The sequence below is a fragment of the Physcomitrium patens genome, chromosome 1 (genome assembly GCF_059467195.1).
Source record: "Physcomitrium patens ecotype Gransden chromosome 1, ASM5946719v1, whole genome shotgun sequence".
NCBI lineage: Eukaryota > Viridiplantae > Streptophyta > Bryopsida > Funariales > Funariaceae > Physcomitrium > Physcomitrium patens.
The window spans coordinates 1840949-1857257 of NC_143410.1; the positions used below are offsets into that span (position 1 = coordinate 1840949).

Sequence of the window (16309 nt, forward strand, 5' to 3'; positions counted from 1 at the left end):
TAGAGTGGTCTTTTTGCTCTAGAATAAAAAATTATTGACCGTTGATAGGACTTATCAACTATCTTGAAATGAAATAAAGATCAAAATATGTGGCAAATAAAATTTATTGTATCTTGGATTTCATCAATATATGATCATCACTTCTCAAGAAACTCATTTCTAGAAGGGAGGTAATATCATAGATATACTCATTTATGTGAATAGTTATTTAGATAATATAAATAGATAAAAATAGATAAAAATATATTAATTTGATAATATCTTAGAGAAAAGCTTCTTAAAAGCTTTATAGATATAATTTTACCTTTATATATATCTAAAGGTGGTTGATAGATTAAACACTTGGCTAACAAATTAATCACATGTCATGCGTATTTGTAGCTTATGGTATAAGCTAATAATATGGTAAATATATAAGAAACTTATCTTGCAAGTTAAGACACATATCTCATAAATTGGATACGTATTGGATGTCTTGTAGAACATCACCACATAGCTCTTGGCAAGATAATATATATAGGAATAAGAGTGAAGCCTTCTTTACTCTTGTCAATTCTTTTCTTGCTTCTAATTTAGTTTCAATGATCTTTAGTTTTCTTATCTTTTGGTAATAGCTATTTTAGTATCTTTTGAATATACATACTTTTTTATTTCAATTTTATCATCTTCTTTTGAAAAAAGTCTCACTTGTTTATTAACCTTCATTAAGTTCTTGTCATTGATAATAAGTTATAAAGATTTTTTTTAGATTTCTTTTTAATAAAAATATAATAAAATTTCAATATAGACACTTATATATATATATATATATATATATATATATTTATGTTGATTATTAATTTGAAAAAATAAATACATATACTATTATAAGTTGTAATTGTAAAATTCATGTATGTATTATAAATAATTTCAGTAATGATATACAAAACTTATTCAAATTGATTATGTTTATATCAATTAAGGGTTTTTATAAATTAGTATATAAAAATAGTATATAATTATAAAATTAATTTTATAAATAATTTAAGAAGATTTTTAAAAAGTTATATTGAAAATATTAAATTATAATTTTTTAAAATATTATATTGTTTTTAAAATTTTAAATAAACCTAAGAGCTTAAAAAATATTTTTAATCAAATTACAAATGATTTTATTTTTTAATTAGATTTATATAAATACATTCTAAATACTAATAAAATAAGAAAATTGTTAGGTGGACACTTCCATTTTATTGTGTAGAAACCCCCTCCCTTCCTTGCCACACACCCCTGCATGTACTTAATAATATCATTGTCATATCATTATTTTCACATTTCCTTTTTATTATTATTATTCTACATGTCTTTATAAGTTTTAGATTTGAAGCTTAAAATATATATTTTTAAATTTATATATTTATAAATTGAAAGTAAAAAACTACAAATCCAAAACTTGTAAACAAATACATAATAAAAATAAATAAATAAATGAGGGTATAACAATAATGTTGCTGTGTGTATGCAAGGGCATATGGCATGGAAGGGATGTCACCTAATAAAAAGGAGATGTCTACCTAATAATTTTAAAACAACACATTTTGTAGTATTTTCCTTGTTCCCTTTTCTAACTTTTATTTTTCAAATATATAAGTAATTATTAATTTCTTGTATGCAAATAAAATATATTGGCATTTATGAAAATCATGTATGAAGTAGTAATTAGATAATTTATTATATGTTTATCAAGCATTGTATAAGTAATTTAACTATGTCTTTACTGTTGCCTTAAAAGAGTTTAGTTTTTATTATGCATTTATAATACTTTGATTATAAATAAATGAAATAATACTCACATTTTAGTTTTGTGTTTTGATACATTAAAAAAATATATATGCAAGTCTGATGGAAGATCTAAAAACAACTGTCAATCATTCTTAAAGGCAGATTTTTAAAATTAATTGTTATTTAAATGGATAAAAATTTGTAAATATTACATTATAAGCAGAAAAGATAAACGAAAAATTGAAATGAAACCATATACATATACATATATATATATATATATATACATAAATGAAATTTAATATTATATAAGTAATATTAATATTATATATATATATATATATATATATATATATATATATATTTTTATAAAGTTTGGTCAAAGAGACCTATTTCATGATCATTACCAACTTAATATTGTATTGAACTTAATGCTATTTTTTTTATCTACTTTGAAATTACATTGATGTTATTGTAGTTACTTCATTTATAATTTTAGCAATATATAGTATTCTCCTTCTTAATTAATCCTCTAAATACTAATAATCTCGAATAATTAATCAAAATTTTAGGAACTTATCCTGTTCTATGGTGAATAATTAATGAACTCTAATTTCTAATAATTAATAGATTTTTATTGATTTTTTATATCAACGTCAATAATTAAAACAGGAAGCATGGCTGGCAAAGCAACATTTTTTGAAGAAGTTTTATGGATATTATGCCAATTAAAAGTTTATTTTATGTTATGCTATTTTAATTATTCATTAATTGAAATAGATAGATTGAGTTGTAATTGTTAAAGAATATTCAATCAATCCACATATTAAAAAAGTATCATTTCTTTGTACATTTTTCAATCACATGATTTTAGATTTTGGATTTTTTTTAACATATTATTCAGTATCTGAACTAAATTTTTAATATTTAATTACGAACATGTTTTATGAAAATAAAAACAAATTCTCAAATAATTTATTATATACTTAATTTAATTTAATTTAATTACTTAAAATTTTGTTTTGTTTATAAATTTGATTACTTTAAAGCTTGGATTATTAGAATAAAATCAAAACATATTTTGAAGTGTGTAAATTTGATTCATTGAATAAAAAAAAATACCAAAAAGAAAAATTCCTCAATTCTAGAATATGCAGATTCTCACACACATGCGTATCTAAGAACATGTCTCGTAGAAGGCCACGTGACTTGATCCTGCGACCCACGGACGCCGTCCACAATTTTATCGAGAACCTTCTCTGACCAAAGGTCGGCACAGCCATGGAGTTTCTTAAACCCTAAAATGCTCGAAGCCTGGTCGAGGCCCCATTTGCGTCGAGGTTGCATCAAGAGGTCTCTGAATTAGACCCGCTGTAGATTGTGCAGAATTTCCTCTTTCGCTTCTTCGTACTCGGTCGTGACTCCTGTTTCAATGTCCTAGTGGATGGAAATCTAGCAAGCCAAAATTCGCCGAACAGGGAACAGAAGCGGTTCAGTTTTGAGGAGGAATTGTGGCAGAAAGTGCAGGAAGATTGAGGCGGTGTTGTGGGAGCTTCAATGAGGCGAAGGATTCTTTAGGTTGCATATATGTTCCTCTACTTGGCGAATTTCATTTTTACGGGCTAGGGTGGGTGTGCTATTGGCCCTACAGCGAGAGAGAGAGAGAGAGAGAGAGAGAGAGAGAGAGCTTGATTTGAAAGTCGTGGACACGATTTTAAGGCTTGTCAGAATTGGAATATCAGAGGGCTGTGGATTCTCTTTAGTTTGTGAAAGTCGTGGAACTGGAGGAAAATTGCAGGTTTGGTCGAAGTTAAAGCGCGCGCCAGGGGCGCATTTGCAGGACAAGTAATTACGGGTAAATTCTGATAAGATGTCATCGCAAAGGTCGGCAGCGCTGGCACGTCGGCTGCGTCGCAATTTCGTAAGTTTTGGTGCTACTGGAATACTTTTGTTCATCGTATTGAACGCGACGTGTGGTCTCATTATCACGATTTGGGTTTTGTTTGAGGATTCTTGTGTCTGTTAGACCATCTCTTATTCTTTTTTCGGTCAATTATAACCCGTATTTATTTCTTTTCCTTCTTTTTAATGGCATTTTCATGAGAATTTACCTTGTAGATCTTTCACTGTAGTGTCAAGCTAATGAAAACTCTTTATTATCCTTGAATGCCCTTGTTACAGTTTCCCGACTGGTCTTGTGGGACTCTGCAAACTTGGTGGAAGTGATTCCCTGCAAAATGAAGATTACTTAATTTGTGTTTCAAATGTGGTCTGTAACCAGAGCTGTTTTATCCCTGCTCTCCTCAGGGACGAGTTCTGACACAGCATCTGACGTCGCAATGGTTGTGACGTGCAGCAGGAAGTTTTGACAGATCAGGTTACTTCTAGCGCTCAGGGACGCAAGAGTGATAGTATTTTAGGGCACAGCAAGGCATTCTCAGCATCAAGCATTCAGGGGCAAAATATATCTAGGAGATGGGCACACCGCATTGGATTGTTGAAATCAGGAATTGCCGACTATGTAGTAACAAAAACAGCGCTTGACAGGTTTGGCACTTCTAGGCGATGTATTCATGAAATTGCAAGAAGGAATGGGAGCGGCACTGCTGGAAGGGCTGTTCTTCAGAATCTTGGAAGCAAGAGATCGTTATGTTCTGAAATCCCTAAGAAGAAAGGTGAAGAATTGTAAATTCAACTTGTTTGTAATGCTCGACGATCTTCGGTTTGATTACTCGCTTGAAAGTCCACATCTTTGTGTGCAATGCTGGATTTTTGGAGAATTTTCTCGGTTATGTTGTGGGACTAAATTGCAATTGAGGGTTAATACGCCATTCTTGGTTTTAAATTTTGAGGAAGTGTTGGTGACCTCGAAGAATTCGATGCGTCCTTTGAAAGATTTGCAAGCTTAAGAGGTTTAATTACTCTCAAGAGATTCTGGTATTTTTATGTTCGATTAGTATTTTGAACATGAAAAGATTGACTGTGCAGGGTTTGAGAATTATTATCCGAAGAACCGGAAGGAAATTCCCGAAGGTCGGAACGAGCCGAAATCGGAGCAGAAAGGAGGTGAATTTTTAATATCAAAGACTTCCGAATGTCTATTACAGTTAAAACCTTGTCTCTCGAAATTGTTGTTGTGTATGTTTTTCTGTTTATATATATATATATATATATACACGTGTGTGTTCAAAAGCATGGCTGTGCCTAATACTGCATACAAAAGTTGGAAATGTTTTTCTGTTGTCTCATGCTTTACTCAATATTTCAGAGCAAGAATCCAAGCAAGAGGGCGACAAGATGTCTACAGAGACGTCTAAGTCACAAATACAGTCTCTAATCGCCACTGGTGCTGCAACAGTGGCCATTCTTACCTCTCTTTCCATGGGCCGTAGTGATGCTCAGCAGGTATCCCCTAATTGTTTATTATCAACTTTTATCATGCCACTGAGCCACGTGCTATGAAATAGTAACGACTGTGTTACAGAATCAGCCGTGATGCTGTAAAAGCCACTCGTTGAGGCATTCACGCCACATGTTATTGTTTCTATAAATCATGTTCGATTTCCTAATTTGATATTTATTGAAAACTACTTGTTCTTGTAAAATATGTTGTTATTTGCGAAGCACGTGGTTATTGTTTTTCTGCTTTGGCAGTATGAATTAGTCTAAGTTCTCTCTGATGGTAAATTTGAAGCAGATCAGTTTTCAGGAGTTCAAGAACAAGTTGCTGGAATCGGGTCTAGTCGACAGAATCGAAATCACTAACAAAAGCCTAGCCAAAGTATATGTTTATAGAGGTGATACTGACAGTCCTTTCCTGAATCGGGGGGGGGGGGATTTCCCATTTTATTTGGTATTAATGAATTGTTTTTCAACGATCTTCGAACATGTTCACCGGTTGTGCTTGTTTTTCTTTGCCCTCTTGGCGTGGGAATGTGCTTTCTTTTAGCCAAGACTGAACAGAGTAACGCGCCAGGAATCAATTTCGATCGTATGTCACAATATCTGACAAATTTCCTTGTGTGCAGGTTCACAACAGGGTGCTCAAGCAAGAGGAAGTGAAGGTGGTAGTATTGATGGAGGAATGGATGACGTGCAGACTGATTCACGGCCACAAGCTGGGCGCTCGAATTCTGTGTATAAGTATTACTTCAACATTGGAAGTATCGATTCGTTTGAGCGTAAGTTGGAAGATGCACAGGATGCATTAAATGCAGATCCCCATGATTACATTCCTGTTACATATGTGTCGGAGATGAGCTGGCAACAGGAGCTTTTGCGTTTGGCTCCTACTATATTGTTAATAGCTGGATACATCTACTTCACTAGGCGTATGCAAGGTGGTTTTGGGGTGGGCGGAGGTGGTGGTGGTATGGGTGGGCGTGGAATATTCAACGTGGGAAAAGCTCAAGTTACTAAGCTTAGCAAGAAACAGAAGGACAAGGTTTGTGTTCTTCAGAACTCATCTCAAGTTTGTTCGAACTTCTCTACGTTTCGAGAGGATTTCAGCGTGAGATTGCCAACACTCGCTTGGTAGTTACCATAGGCTTTAGTTTCGTTGAGAGATGGGGTAAAAGGTTCTGTTTTGTTCTCTTGAGCTTGTTGTGTATGATCAAGACGTGTCGATAGTGTAAGTTATAAGTGGGAACATGTCGCGTATGGCCATGTACATTTGGTACAGTAGTTGCATTTGTCTTTTTGAAAAGAGGTGTATTTTATTTGATCCTCACAGGTAATGTTCAAAGATGTTGCTGGTTGTGACGAGGCAAAACAAGAGATTATGGAGTTCGTTCACTTTTTGAAAAACCCCAAGAAGTATCAGGAACTTGGTGCTAAAATTCCAAAGGGAGCTCTTTTGGTTGGTCCACCTGGTACGGGAAAGACCTTGTTGGCGAAGGCAACGGCCGGAGAAGCAGGAGTACCATTTCTTTCTATCAGTGGATCAGATTTTATGGAAATGTTTGTAGGGGTTGGTCCTTCTCGAGTCAGAGATTTGTTTGCCCAAGCAAGGCAGGCTAGCCCTAGTATTATTTTCATAGATGAGATTGACGCAATTGGACGCGCTAGAGGACGAGGGGGATTTGCAGGAGCTAATGATGAGCGTGAAAGTACTCTTAACCAGCTTCTAGTTGAAATGGATGGGTTTGGCACAACTACTGGCGTCGTAGTTCTTGCGGGAACTAACAGACCTGACATTTTAGATAAGGCTTTGTTGCGTCCTGGACGATTCGATCGGCAGATTGCGATCGATCGACCTGATATTAACGGAAGGGAGCAGATTTTCAGGATATATCTTCAGAAGCTAAAGCTGGATCAAGATCCTGTTTATTATTCTCAACGAATGGCAGCTTTAACTCCTGGGTTTGCTGGTGCTGATATTGCAAATGTGTGCAACGAGGCTGCTCTAATTTGTGCCAGAAACGAGAAAACAGTGATCACCATGGAGCATTTTGAAGCTGCTATTGATCGAATCATTGGTGGCCTGGAAAAGAAGAATCGGGTACGTGTGGGCTTGAAATTGCATTTAAGGTTTGGTTTTGAATTCTGAGGCTTTGTGCTGACCTTCTAGTTTTATACAGCCTTGTTGCCATCCTGATTGTATAGTCTAGAGGGTTTTGCTTCTTGTTACGAAGATGGTTATATACGTAGAGGAGCTAAGATGAAATGCTGTTGATGCACCAGGTAATCAGCAAGGAAGAAAGGAGGACAGTGGCGTATCACGAAGCTGGGCATGCAGTCACGGGCTGGTTCTTAGAATATGCTGAACCATTGCTCAAAGTGTCAATCGTACCACGTGGTACTGCTGCTTTAGGTTTTGCTCAGTATTTACCAAATGAGAATCTGCTTATGACAAAGGAGCAGCTTTTGGACATGACATGTATGACACTTGGAGGTCGTGCCGCTGAGCAGGTATAGCACGTGTTTTTTTGTCTTTGTCTTGGGTACGCCCTCTTGAAAAGATGCTTAACAAGATGCAGAATTGTTTAGACTGTCAGTATACTTGCAATATACTTGCAATCATGAGAAAATGGAAGTCTTGCTGATCGTTAGAGAAGCAGTTTTAGTTAATGTTGATTTTTTTACTGTTGGTTCGTTGCTTTACACAGGTACTGTTAGGTAAAATATCAACAGGTGCACAGAATGACTTGGAGAAAGTTACGAAAATGACTTATGCACAAGTTGCAGTATATGGGTTTAGTGAAAAAGTTGGTCTTCTCTCGTTTCCACCGAAGGATGACGGCCTTGAAATGTCAAAGCCTTATAGCAATGAGACAGGTGAAATCATCGATAAGGAGGCTCGAGATTGGGTGGCCTTGGCATACGAAAGAACACTCGCTTTAATTACAAGGCACAAAGAAGGTGTGGAAGCCCTTGCACTTAAGCTTTTGGAGAAGGAAGTCTTGCATCAGGAAGATTTGGTAGCCATTTTGGGTGAAAGGCCCTTCAAGCATGCAGAACTTTCAAATTACGATAAGTTCAAACTTGGTTTTCCCTCTTCTCGGGATGACCAGGTTAAACTAGGATCAGCGCAGCCGTCTGAGAATGGCATTCCTCCTGAACACCCGTCATCCCCTCCTCCAACTCCTCCAGGTTTGGATGGGTCTCAGCCTGTACCGGCTATATTGTGAAGCAATGCTTCAGTGGTGTTGCAGCTCATAGAAATGTCATAATGCTACCCGTCCGGTCAGCAACTGCAGGGCTGAGAGAGTTCAAGTTCGATACTTGTTTCTCAACGTTGAAGGTAGTATGCATCAATATGCGTTACGCAGATTGCACCAGCGCTCTCCTCTTTGAGGCTACAAGGCATCTGGAGTGCTTGTTCTAGCAACACTCGCAAGATACGGCGGCTTCTGAGCCTTACATTTTTAGTATGGGAGCAAATAATGTAATTAACTTTGTGTCTTAGTGGTTGATGATTGCGATTGGTACTTCCAAATGTTAAGCAATCGCAAAGGGCCATTCTTCTTGCCACTTGTGCGATTGTTTTCCCTAACAGCATATGCTAGTGATGTTTCGCCATGTTAATATACATAACAGAAAATATAGTGCAGATGAATTTGAAGCTGAAACTGGCTATCGGACCAGAAGACTCTAGCTGATGTTTGTACAAGTGTTCCTTCAAAAGGGCTCTTTTTAAAGTCTACTTCGAGGATTGGTCAATTTAACAGCTTTCTCTATCCTTGATCGTAATTTTGAAGATTGATAAATTGTCACAATGAAAGCCACTCAACTTTCAAAGTGGAAAAGGTGATTTTAAAACTTGACTCACATTGAGACCTGAAAGTGATTAATCTCTGCTAAAACCTTCGATAATTTTACTGAGTTACGGGGAATGTTGGCCACTTGAACTGTATAGTCCGGTGTACATAGGCTGCGAAGAGTCGTTACTACATAAAAAAGTTGAAGCCTGTGATATCCACAACAAATAGTAGAATTATGCTGAACTTGTGCTTGTGTGTGACTCCTGTTGGGACAGCAACAAGCGGAAAGTGTATCTGGAGGCAGCCGAGCCAATTATATAAGTCCACTTCATGGTCATAGTTTCTGTTTTGAAGACCATATCTTCTTCCTAAAAGACACATCGTATAGGTTTTCAACACCTAGTGCATTATCTTTTCATTTAGAATTACGGATTTTCTTAATGATATATAACTTCAATTTACTTAAATTTATGAAAATTTACAAAGATTCCTTCAGTACCTTGTGACACATTTCAACCATTGTGACACGATATGACATTCAATCCCTCAGAAGATTAAATTATTTCATTTTACTCTTTACTTTAAAAGATAATATAATATACGCCCAGGTGAAGACTTATTTCTGTTAGGTAGGATCGCACCACATTCAAAATCTGAAACAAACACCAAATTACATGAAATTTCAAAACGTATCACGAACAATTCTGTTCAGCTTTATGTTCCACACATTTCTATCGTATAAACTGTCACGAAATGTATACCAAGAACGCATAGAATCCATAGTATCTTTCTAAAGAGTAAAGCTTAAGGCTTTCTACTCTATTCCATTAGGGGAAGAGATCTACTTGAATTTACGACATGATACGTTCCCTCAAACACCCAGACAAATAGTATCCATAAAATCAAAGTCGATAAGATCCACGTCTTGTGAGTCAAGGGAGGAAGAAACAAAATACCCTAAACGTAATACCGCATTTTACAACTGGCCAAACCCCATGCGCTCGATACTAAAACCAGAAGCGACGAAGCCCGTTCCTCTCACCGCAGACAAAAAGTGACCTTCTTTGAAATCGATCAGAAGCACACATGCAATCATCAAGGCCTGAGGAGGAGGGGGGAAGAGAGGGAGGCCATAGCTGAGAAGAGTGGCGCTGCGGTTTTCTCGAATACTGTCGATTCGGCCAGACATCCCTGTGGAAAGGACACACTAGGAACAACGTAAAGAATAAGCTTCGCCGTGCCCCACCCTCCCGCTATTCCTCGTCGCCCTGCGAGGGAAAAGTAGGAACAGAGGCAATAGCAGCATTTAAAAGGCAGAGGGGCCACAAATCAACTGGCCTGCAAAGCCATTTCCGGATCTTTTGGGCAGCTAGGGTTCTCGCGGAATCCTCTCTCACACTTGCTGCGCATCGAAACTAGCGCTTCGTGTCCGGCAAGTTGTGGAACCCGAAGGCGTAGTTCACGTGGTGGAAGATGTGCCTCCGCCAGTTCGGTGACGGTGATGGTGCGGTTGTGGTTATGACAGGCTGCGAAACCCGAGAAGGCCTGGGCTGCAGTCCAAGCCCTAAACCTAATCCTAAATCATAAAGATGGGCTTCCACCAAATCAGCACAATGTGGCACCGTATGGTTGCAATTTATGGGATCCCTAGTGAAACATTCATCATATGGATTTATTTTTGTTTCGTTCTCAAGATTGTGTTTTGCATGTGTATATATATAAGTGTGTATATTTTAATGATTTTCATTATTCATGATTAGTAAGATGAGGGACCAGGAGTTGTTGGAATAGCTAGGATTGGGTGAGGAAAGCTTCTCTGACTTTTTTGTTTCTTGTTTTGATTTTGTTTTTGGTTATTCTGTAGCAAAATAAGGATTAAAAAAAAAAAAAAAAAAAAAAGAAGAAGAAGCAAAACAAAAAAAACAAACAATTGGCTTTGTTACAGAAGGAATTTGTGGTTTGTTGATGATACAAGTATGTGTATGTTTGTAGATAGATAGATGCAAACCAAAAACAATTGGATGATTTTTGAGTGATTGAGATTGTAGATACAATATTATGTATATATATATACGGAATTGTTCAATTAACTAAAGTATTAACAAAATTGATCCACCCATCTTAACCATCATCAAAAAAAAATCTACTAATAGATTTACATTTGTCAAAAACTAATGAAAAAATGGTTGGATCCTCAACCAATGATGATGGTGGGTTAATTTAGTAAATACACAAATCAATGTGACATTTTTTTTTCTTTCTCTCTCTTCCTATATATATTACATTTAGATATGTAACTTGAATCTTTAACAAATATTTTATGATTCCAATTAAAGTAAATAATTGGTTAATAATAGATTATTTTCATAGACAAATAAATAAATTATACCATAGCAATTTCATTCCACCATGACTTATCACAAGCCATTGAATAAGTAAATTATACAATCGAAATTGAGAAAACTAAGAATGAGCTACAAATCTTATTATGTGTGTACTTTAGAGACGATTATTTCTAATATTATTTATTGAACAATGTAAATATATGTCTAAAGCACAAAAATTGCAAAAAGTATGAAGTTAATTTAATCAAAAGAGATGGTAATAAAATGATAAAAGAATCAATGTTATTATTCTTTAAGCTAATTGTCAAGGAGATTTTATACATGATACAAAATCTATATGTTATTGCTGTAGATTGCGAAGAGTAGCATTGCAAGCTCACAAGGTGTAGAACTTGGAAGCTCCCAACAAATAAATAAACTAACAAATATTTGCTATTGGCCATCTTTCTTGTGGCCAATGGCATGGATTTCTAGTATATATATGTATATATATTCTCACATATTCATAAACATATATTCTATATTTTTGTCAACTTACACTTTGTCAACTTACGTTATTTGAACATCTCTTTTAAATGTGAGATTTTGATATATTAGTATTACAAAACCAATATAAAAATATAACAGTAGTAATTTTTTTGAAATAAAAGTAGGTATGTTTTCTTTTCCAATTACTTGCTCACTAATGAGGATGTTGATGTAATTTATTGTTTTCATTGTATTTTCAATTTTTAAACATATGTTCAAGCATTTGATGGAATTGATGGAATTCAATGTTATTTCAGTGGATATTTTTTGTAAAGTTGAGAATGGGTTCACACGGTTAACATACAACATAATATTCTGTAGGTATTGATAACGGGGTTGGTATAATTATTGCAATTATTATCACTATTACTATTTTACATCTGAAAAAATATTTGGAAAAAATGGACCATAACCTAACAACTTTGTTGAGATATCCTAAGAATGTATTATATAATCTTTTTACAATCCTAATATTTCAAATCCATGTTATTTACATCAGTTACAGGTGGATACTAATTTTACAAAAATACTTGTCATTGCCGAATGAATTCAAACAAATTCAAGCTATACATTCCAACACAGCAGCCTGTAATTCTCCTTTCTACCTGAGCTACGTTTGTTGGAAACAGTGGCATCTTAAAAAAGGCCATTAGTTATAAATAACTGTCAAGAAGCCTCTCCAAAGCAGATGTGCAGTAGTCTGTCAGAAGAGCGTTTCGACCTCTCCGTTTAAACAACCCCAGGTGCTTTTCCAGTTGTCCACAATAATCTTCTTCCCCAATTGCATATACATATGACATATAATATACATTTACATAGCTGTTGCTTGTTTTAGACATAGAGTGTGTCATTGCTGACAACAGTGGATGTAATGCTGGCGTGGACTAGAAGCTGCATTTAGACTGCTCCATGGTTTTGAACTTGTTGGGAGGTTCTAAAATCAGAATGTTCTCCTATCACATGCCAGGTAACCCGATTCTCAGCGAGGCTGCTGAGTTGTCTGAAACGTGCGTTTGGTTTCCTCAGAATGTACAGTTTCAGGGGGAAATCCAGGGTGAAAACACTGGAGAGATTTCACTGCAGCCTGTAGTGGGACCCTTGCCGAAGACTGTATTTTGCTTGCTCACGACGATGCCCAAGTTTGAACTTAAATCACGATCCTTGCGGAAGTTTGTGTGAGCTCAACTCAGGAAACTAGATGTGGCAAACTCTTCGTCGGACAGAACAGTTGGTTTCAGATACGTCGGGCGCGTATTAGCATTGGTGATGAATAGCGAGATGTTTTGTTTCATGTTGTGATGAGAGTTGATGTCCAAATCAAGTTGGATAACAAGGCGACAAATTCCGAAGCGGGAACTTCTACGTGTGGCGTAGTATTCGGTCGAATATATTTTTGTATCTTTCGATTGAGTTTACAGTAGCCTGTACAACTCATTATGGACTGCTTGGGAGACCATGCTATCATGACATTGATCCGACGTCTTCGGAACAAAAATCGTGACTTTTCCTCATCTGAAGATTGGAGTAGTTCGTGTTCAAAGTAACGAGACTAAATATTTATAATTGGAAAATTGTCAACTATATTCAGTACGCAGCCCCATCAAACCGGGGTCGAGGACGCTCATTTAGTCGCTATCTTTTCGCATACGACGTGGAGATGCAATGCAGAACAGACAGGAAAAGTTGAACAGATGTTGTACAATCAACCACTAATCTCGCCATCCATCTGTACCATCTTTCAATATTCAAATTCATTTCCGATAATGTAGGGCTATTGCTTGTGCTTGGATGGTTTACATGTTCTGCGAAATCGCCTGGCTTGAATAAGGGAATCAGCGTAACAAGCTGAAATAAGAATCAGAGGGTTGGTAGTTGAAGAATACTCCTAGAACAGCAACCGAGGGCCATCTTTCTAGGCTGAGAAGATGCTCATTGTGGAAAAACCCGGGAAGATAGCATACTCCCAAATCAATTCATAATTCAATGGTCATGTTGCTGTCAGACTGGGTGGCGATTTCCGAAACCCGTCCCCATTGTCGTTATATTCAGCTGGCCGCCAAGACCTCACCCGCCAAGTCCTGCGCCAGTATATCACCTCCAACTGCGTTGCATCCGATATTGCAGCTTAGCCAGAGTCCCTTGTGCATTCATCACGAAGGTTCAGACTTTGGGATCACAGGAGCTTGAAGACCTACTCATCTTTTATCAACGAGTATTGCTCCTCGAGACTTGCTAGTCTGGGCTGCGAACTTCACGATCATCAACGCAGGGATCTGGTACAGCGCAATCGTGTTAGACTTTCGGTGCTGATCGACTAGGGTTCAGCCTTCATTGGAATTAAATCCGTGGTCTTTCGTCGAGTGAGTATTATCGCAACGTCTAACACTGTACTCTATGGATTTTCTCTTGTCGATTGTATTGCAAGGTGACAGATCGCGATAACATTGGGATTTATACTTTCTAACGCTACTTGCCGGGCGCATTGTTTTTCTCTATGCAGGACAGTCGATTTTGATCTTCTTCCGGGTAGATCTCGTCGTCATGGAGAGAGCTTCGTATGCGGTCGCATTGCTGGCTGTTACGTGCTTGATAGCATCAGTGAATGTCTTCGCTCAGTCCAATATTCCTTCGTTTCTGAATGACGTGGAGCCAGATAACACTGCTTGGATGCCAGATAATTCTGGAAATGATGGAAATCCGTCACCACCTGCGCCAGTAACACCCACACCACCCACAACGCCCGCAACTCCCTCACCATCAGCAGGTTCACCACCTGCGTCGACTGGAGCTTGTCCCGGAGATCCTGGATACCAAGAACCATGGGATTCAACTTTCTGGGATAACTTCAACATCGTCACCAATGGTACACACGTACGCGTCAGTGCCGACGGAGACGCCTGTGACATGCAGCTAGATGCAGATTGTTCTGCGGTGTTTGGATCTAAATATCAGTACTTCACTGGGTATTTTAGTGCTAAGCTTCAGCTTCCATGCGGCAACTCATCTGGAACTGTGTTCGCATTCTACGTAAGTCCCGTGTGTTCTATCCTAAGCCCTGAATCCGTACAATTAGATTTCTCCACCGTGATCGCAGCCAGTGTGCTCCTAATTGTTGTGAGAGATCTACATCGCAGTGGGAAAGGCGCAAAAGTTGTTTAGTTAGACTAAGATGAAGCTTGTAGTCTCGTCTCATTCAGTGGGTACTCCGAAAGGGAATGCAAGCAGTAATGTGCTTACGAATGAATGACTAGACTAATTTTTGACCTTCCCTTCCTATGCAGACCTCTTCGGATGGGAAAATGGATGACCATGACGAAATTGATATTGAATTGCTTGGTAACGAAACCTCCAAGCACATCACTATGCAGACCAATATCTTCATCAACGGTGTCGGTGATAGGGAAATGCGCCACAACCTTGACTGGTTTGACCCATGCACCAGCCATCATGACTACTTCATCAAGTGGAATTCCAACATTGTCGTGTAAGTACTTACGATCTTGTGAGCATCGTGTAGTTATCTGGTGCGCGATTTGACCCACTACACCCTATCATTCCCGCTGACACTGTCTGTACGTGGAATCGCAGAGTTGGAGTTGATGATATCCCTCTCCGCGTTCACATGAACAATGAGAAGAACGGTCTCCCATATTTTAACAAGGGACAGGGATTGTACGTGTCATACTGGGACGGAAGCAGCTGGGCTACTCAAGGTGGTCGCATCAAAATCGACTACGCGATGAACGCGCCGTTTATTGCTAATTTGAACGGGTTCCATCACATGTCGGCTTGCCAGGTTCCGAGTGAGAGGGACCTCGGAAGTTGCAAATACCCTGCTGTGGCTCCATGCTGGGACAGGCCATCTGATCATTACCTTACCGCGAAGCAGAAGACCGATTTCGAGTGGGCGAACAACAACTTCTGTATCTACGACTACTGCAAGGACGACCAGCGATTTGCCTCGACGGGAAAACCAGCAGAATGCAACATCCCACTCTATTAGATCTCATACTCTTCTTCGAGCATCTGTCTGGGCCCCAGTGGCATTCATTCTAAATAAGTAGCATCCCACTTAGACATCGCTAATTTAATTCATTGGTGTTGCTGTCCCCCTGCAGTGGTCCAGCATTGCAAGATGGGGGGTTATTGATCGAGTCACGATGCTCGGGGAACTCGTTGGGAAAGGGTGCTGGAGTGGTCGCACTGCCGCCTCCCATTGCATTAGATGTCTAGCGGCGTTCAGCGAACTGAAACATATTTGTACTAGAGTGCTTAACAATTCCTTTCTCCCAGTTTTTAATACTCGGGATGACTTATTCTTCACTCTTTTCCGGGCCTTCTTCTATTTTATGGTTGATACTCCGTGATCTTCTTCATGCAGCTAATTTGGACAAGTCTGCTTGTTGTTGATTTCTCGTTAATTTCAATTGCGTTGTGACAGCTAATTACCGTCGTGTTACAAATGTGTGCTTT

General features: G+C 37.8%; 2 protein-coding genes and 1 long non-coding RNA gene across 5 annotated transcripts; 2 read left to right on the top strand and 1 right to left on the bottom strand.

The window, feature by feature from the left end:
* The first annotated feature begins 3070 nt into the window (after window positions 1-3070).
* On the top strand, window positions 3071-8939 carry LOC112285180 (ATP-dependent zinc metalloprotease FTSH 8, mitochondrial). 2 transcript variants are annotated; one of them, XM_024525812.3, is made up of 9 exons: window positions 3071-3682; window positions 4118-4436; window positions 4750-4827; window positions 5030-5166; window positions 5459-5558; window positions 5790-6205; window positions 6494-7261; window positions 7444-7671; window positions 7869-8939. In XM_024525812.3, exons 1-9 carry the CDS (start codon window positions 3632-3634, stop codon window positions 8388-8390), a joined length of 2619 nt encoding a protein of 872 aa, XP_024381580.1. In that variant the 5' UTR covers window positions 3071-3631; the 3' UTR covers window positions 8391-8939. The 2 variants fall into 2 exon arrangements, with proteins under 2 accessions (XP_024381580.1, XP_024381588.1); XM_024525820.3 differs by having other exon boundaries at window positions 4121-4436.
* A 116-nt stretch (window positions 8940-9055) lies between these two features.
* Window positions 9056-11501, bottom strand: LOC112285195 (uncharacterized). Of its 2 annotated transcripts, none has more exons than XR_012218406.2 (2): window positions 9463-11501; window positions 9056-9331 (listed from the first exon to the last, which is right to left on the bottom strand). It is a non-coding gene; the product is annotated as an uncharacterized LOC112285195 (long non-coding RNA). The 2 variants fall into 2 exon arrangements; XR_016504924.1 differs by having other exon boundaries at window positions 9056-9362.
* A 2465-nt stretch (window positions 11502-13966) lies between these two features.
* On the top strand, window positions 13967-16159 carry LOC112282952 (xyloglucan endotransglucosylase/hydrolase protein 9). The gene is made up of 4 exons (XM_024521183.3): window positions 13967-14196; window positions 14337-14863; window positions 15118-15320; window positions 15425-16159. The coding sequence occupies exons 2-4, from the start codon at window positions 14378-14380 to the stop codon at window positions 15837-15839; spliced, it is 1104 nt and encodes a 367-aa protein (XP_024376951.1). The 5' UTR covers window positions 13967-14196; window positions 14337-14377; the 3' UTR covers window positions 15840-16159.
* The last annotated feature ends 150 nt before the right edge of the window (window positions 16160-16309 follow it).

Bases quoted from the DNA above. Each gene is read 5' to 3' on its own strand.
- LOC112285180 (XM_024525812.3), top strand. From the start codon at position 3,632: ATGTCATCGCAAAGGTCGGCAGCGCTGGCACGTCGGCTGCGTCGCAAT. The intron at 5,167-5,458 runs GTATCCCCTAAT...AATTTGAAGCAG, and splicing joins GCCGTAGTGATGCTCAGCAG to ATCAGTTTTCAGGAGTTCAA. The intron at 6,206-6,493 runs GTTTGTGTTCTT...TGATCCTCACAG, and splicing joins GCAAGAAACAGAAGGACAAG to GTAATGTTCAAAGATGTTGC.
- LOC112282952 (XM_024521183.3), top strand. From the start codon at position 14,378: ATGGAGAGAGCTTCGTATGCGGTCGCATTGCTGGCTGTTACGTGCTTG. The intron at 14,864-15,117 runs GTAAGTCCCGTG...CTTCCTATGCAG, and splicing joins GAACTGTGTTCGCATTCTAC to ACCTCTTCGGATGGGAAAAT. The intron at 15,321-15,424 runs GTAAGTACTTAC...GTGGAATCGCAG, and splicing joins TGGAATTCCAACATTGTCGT to AGTTGGAGTTGATGATATCC.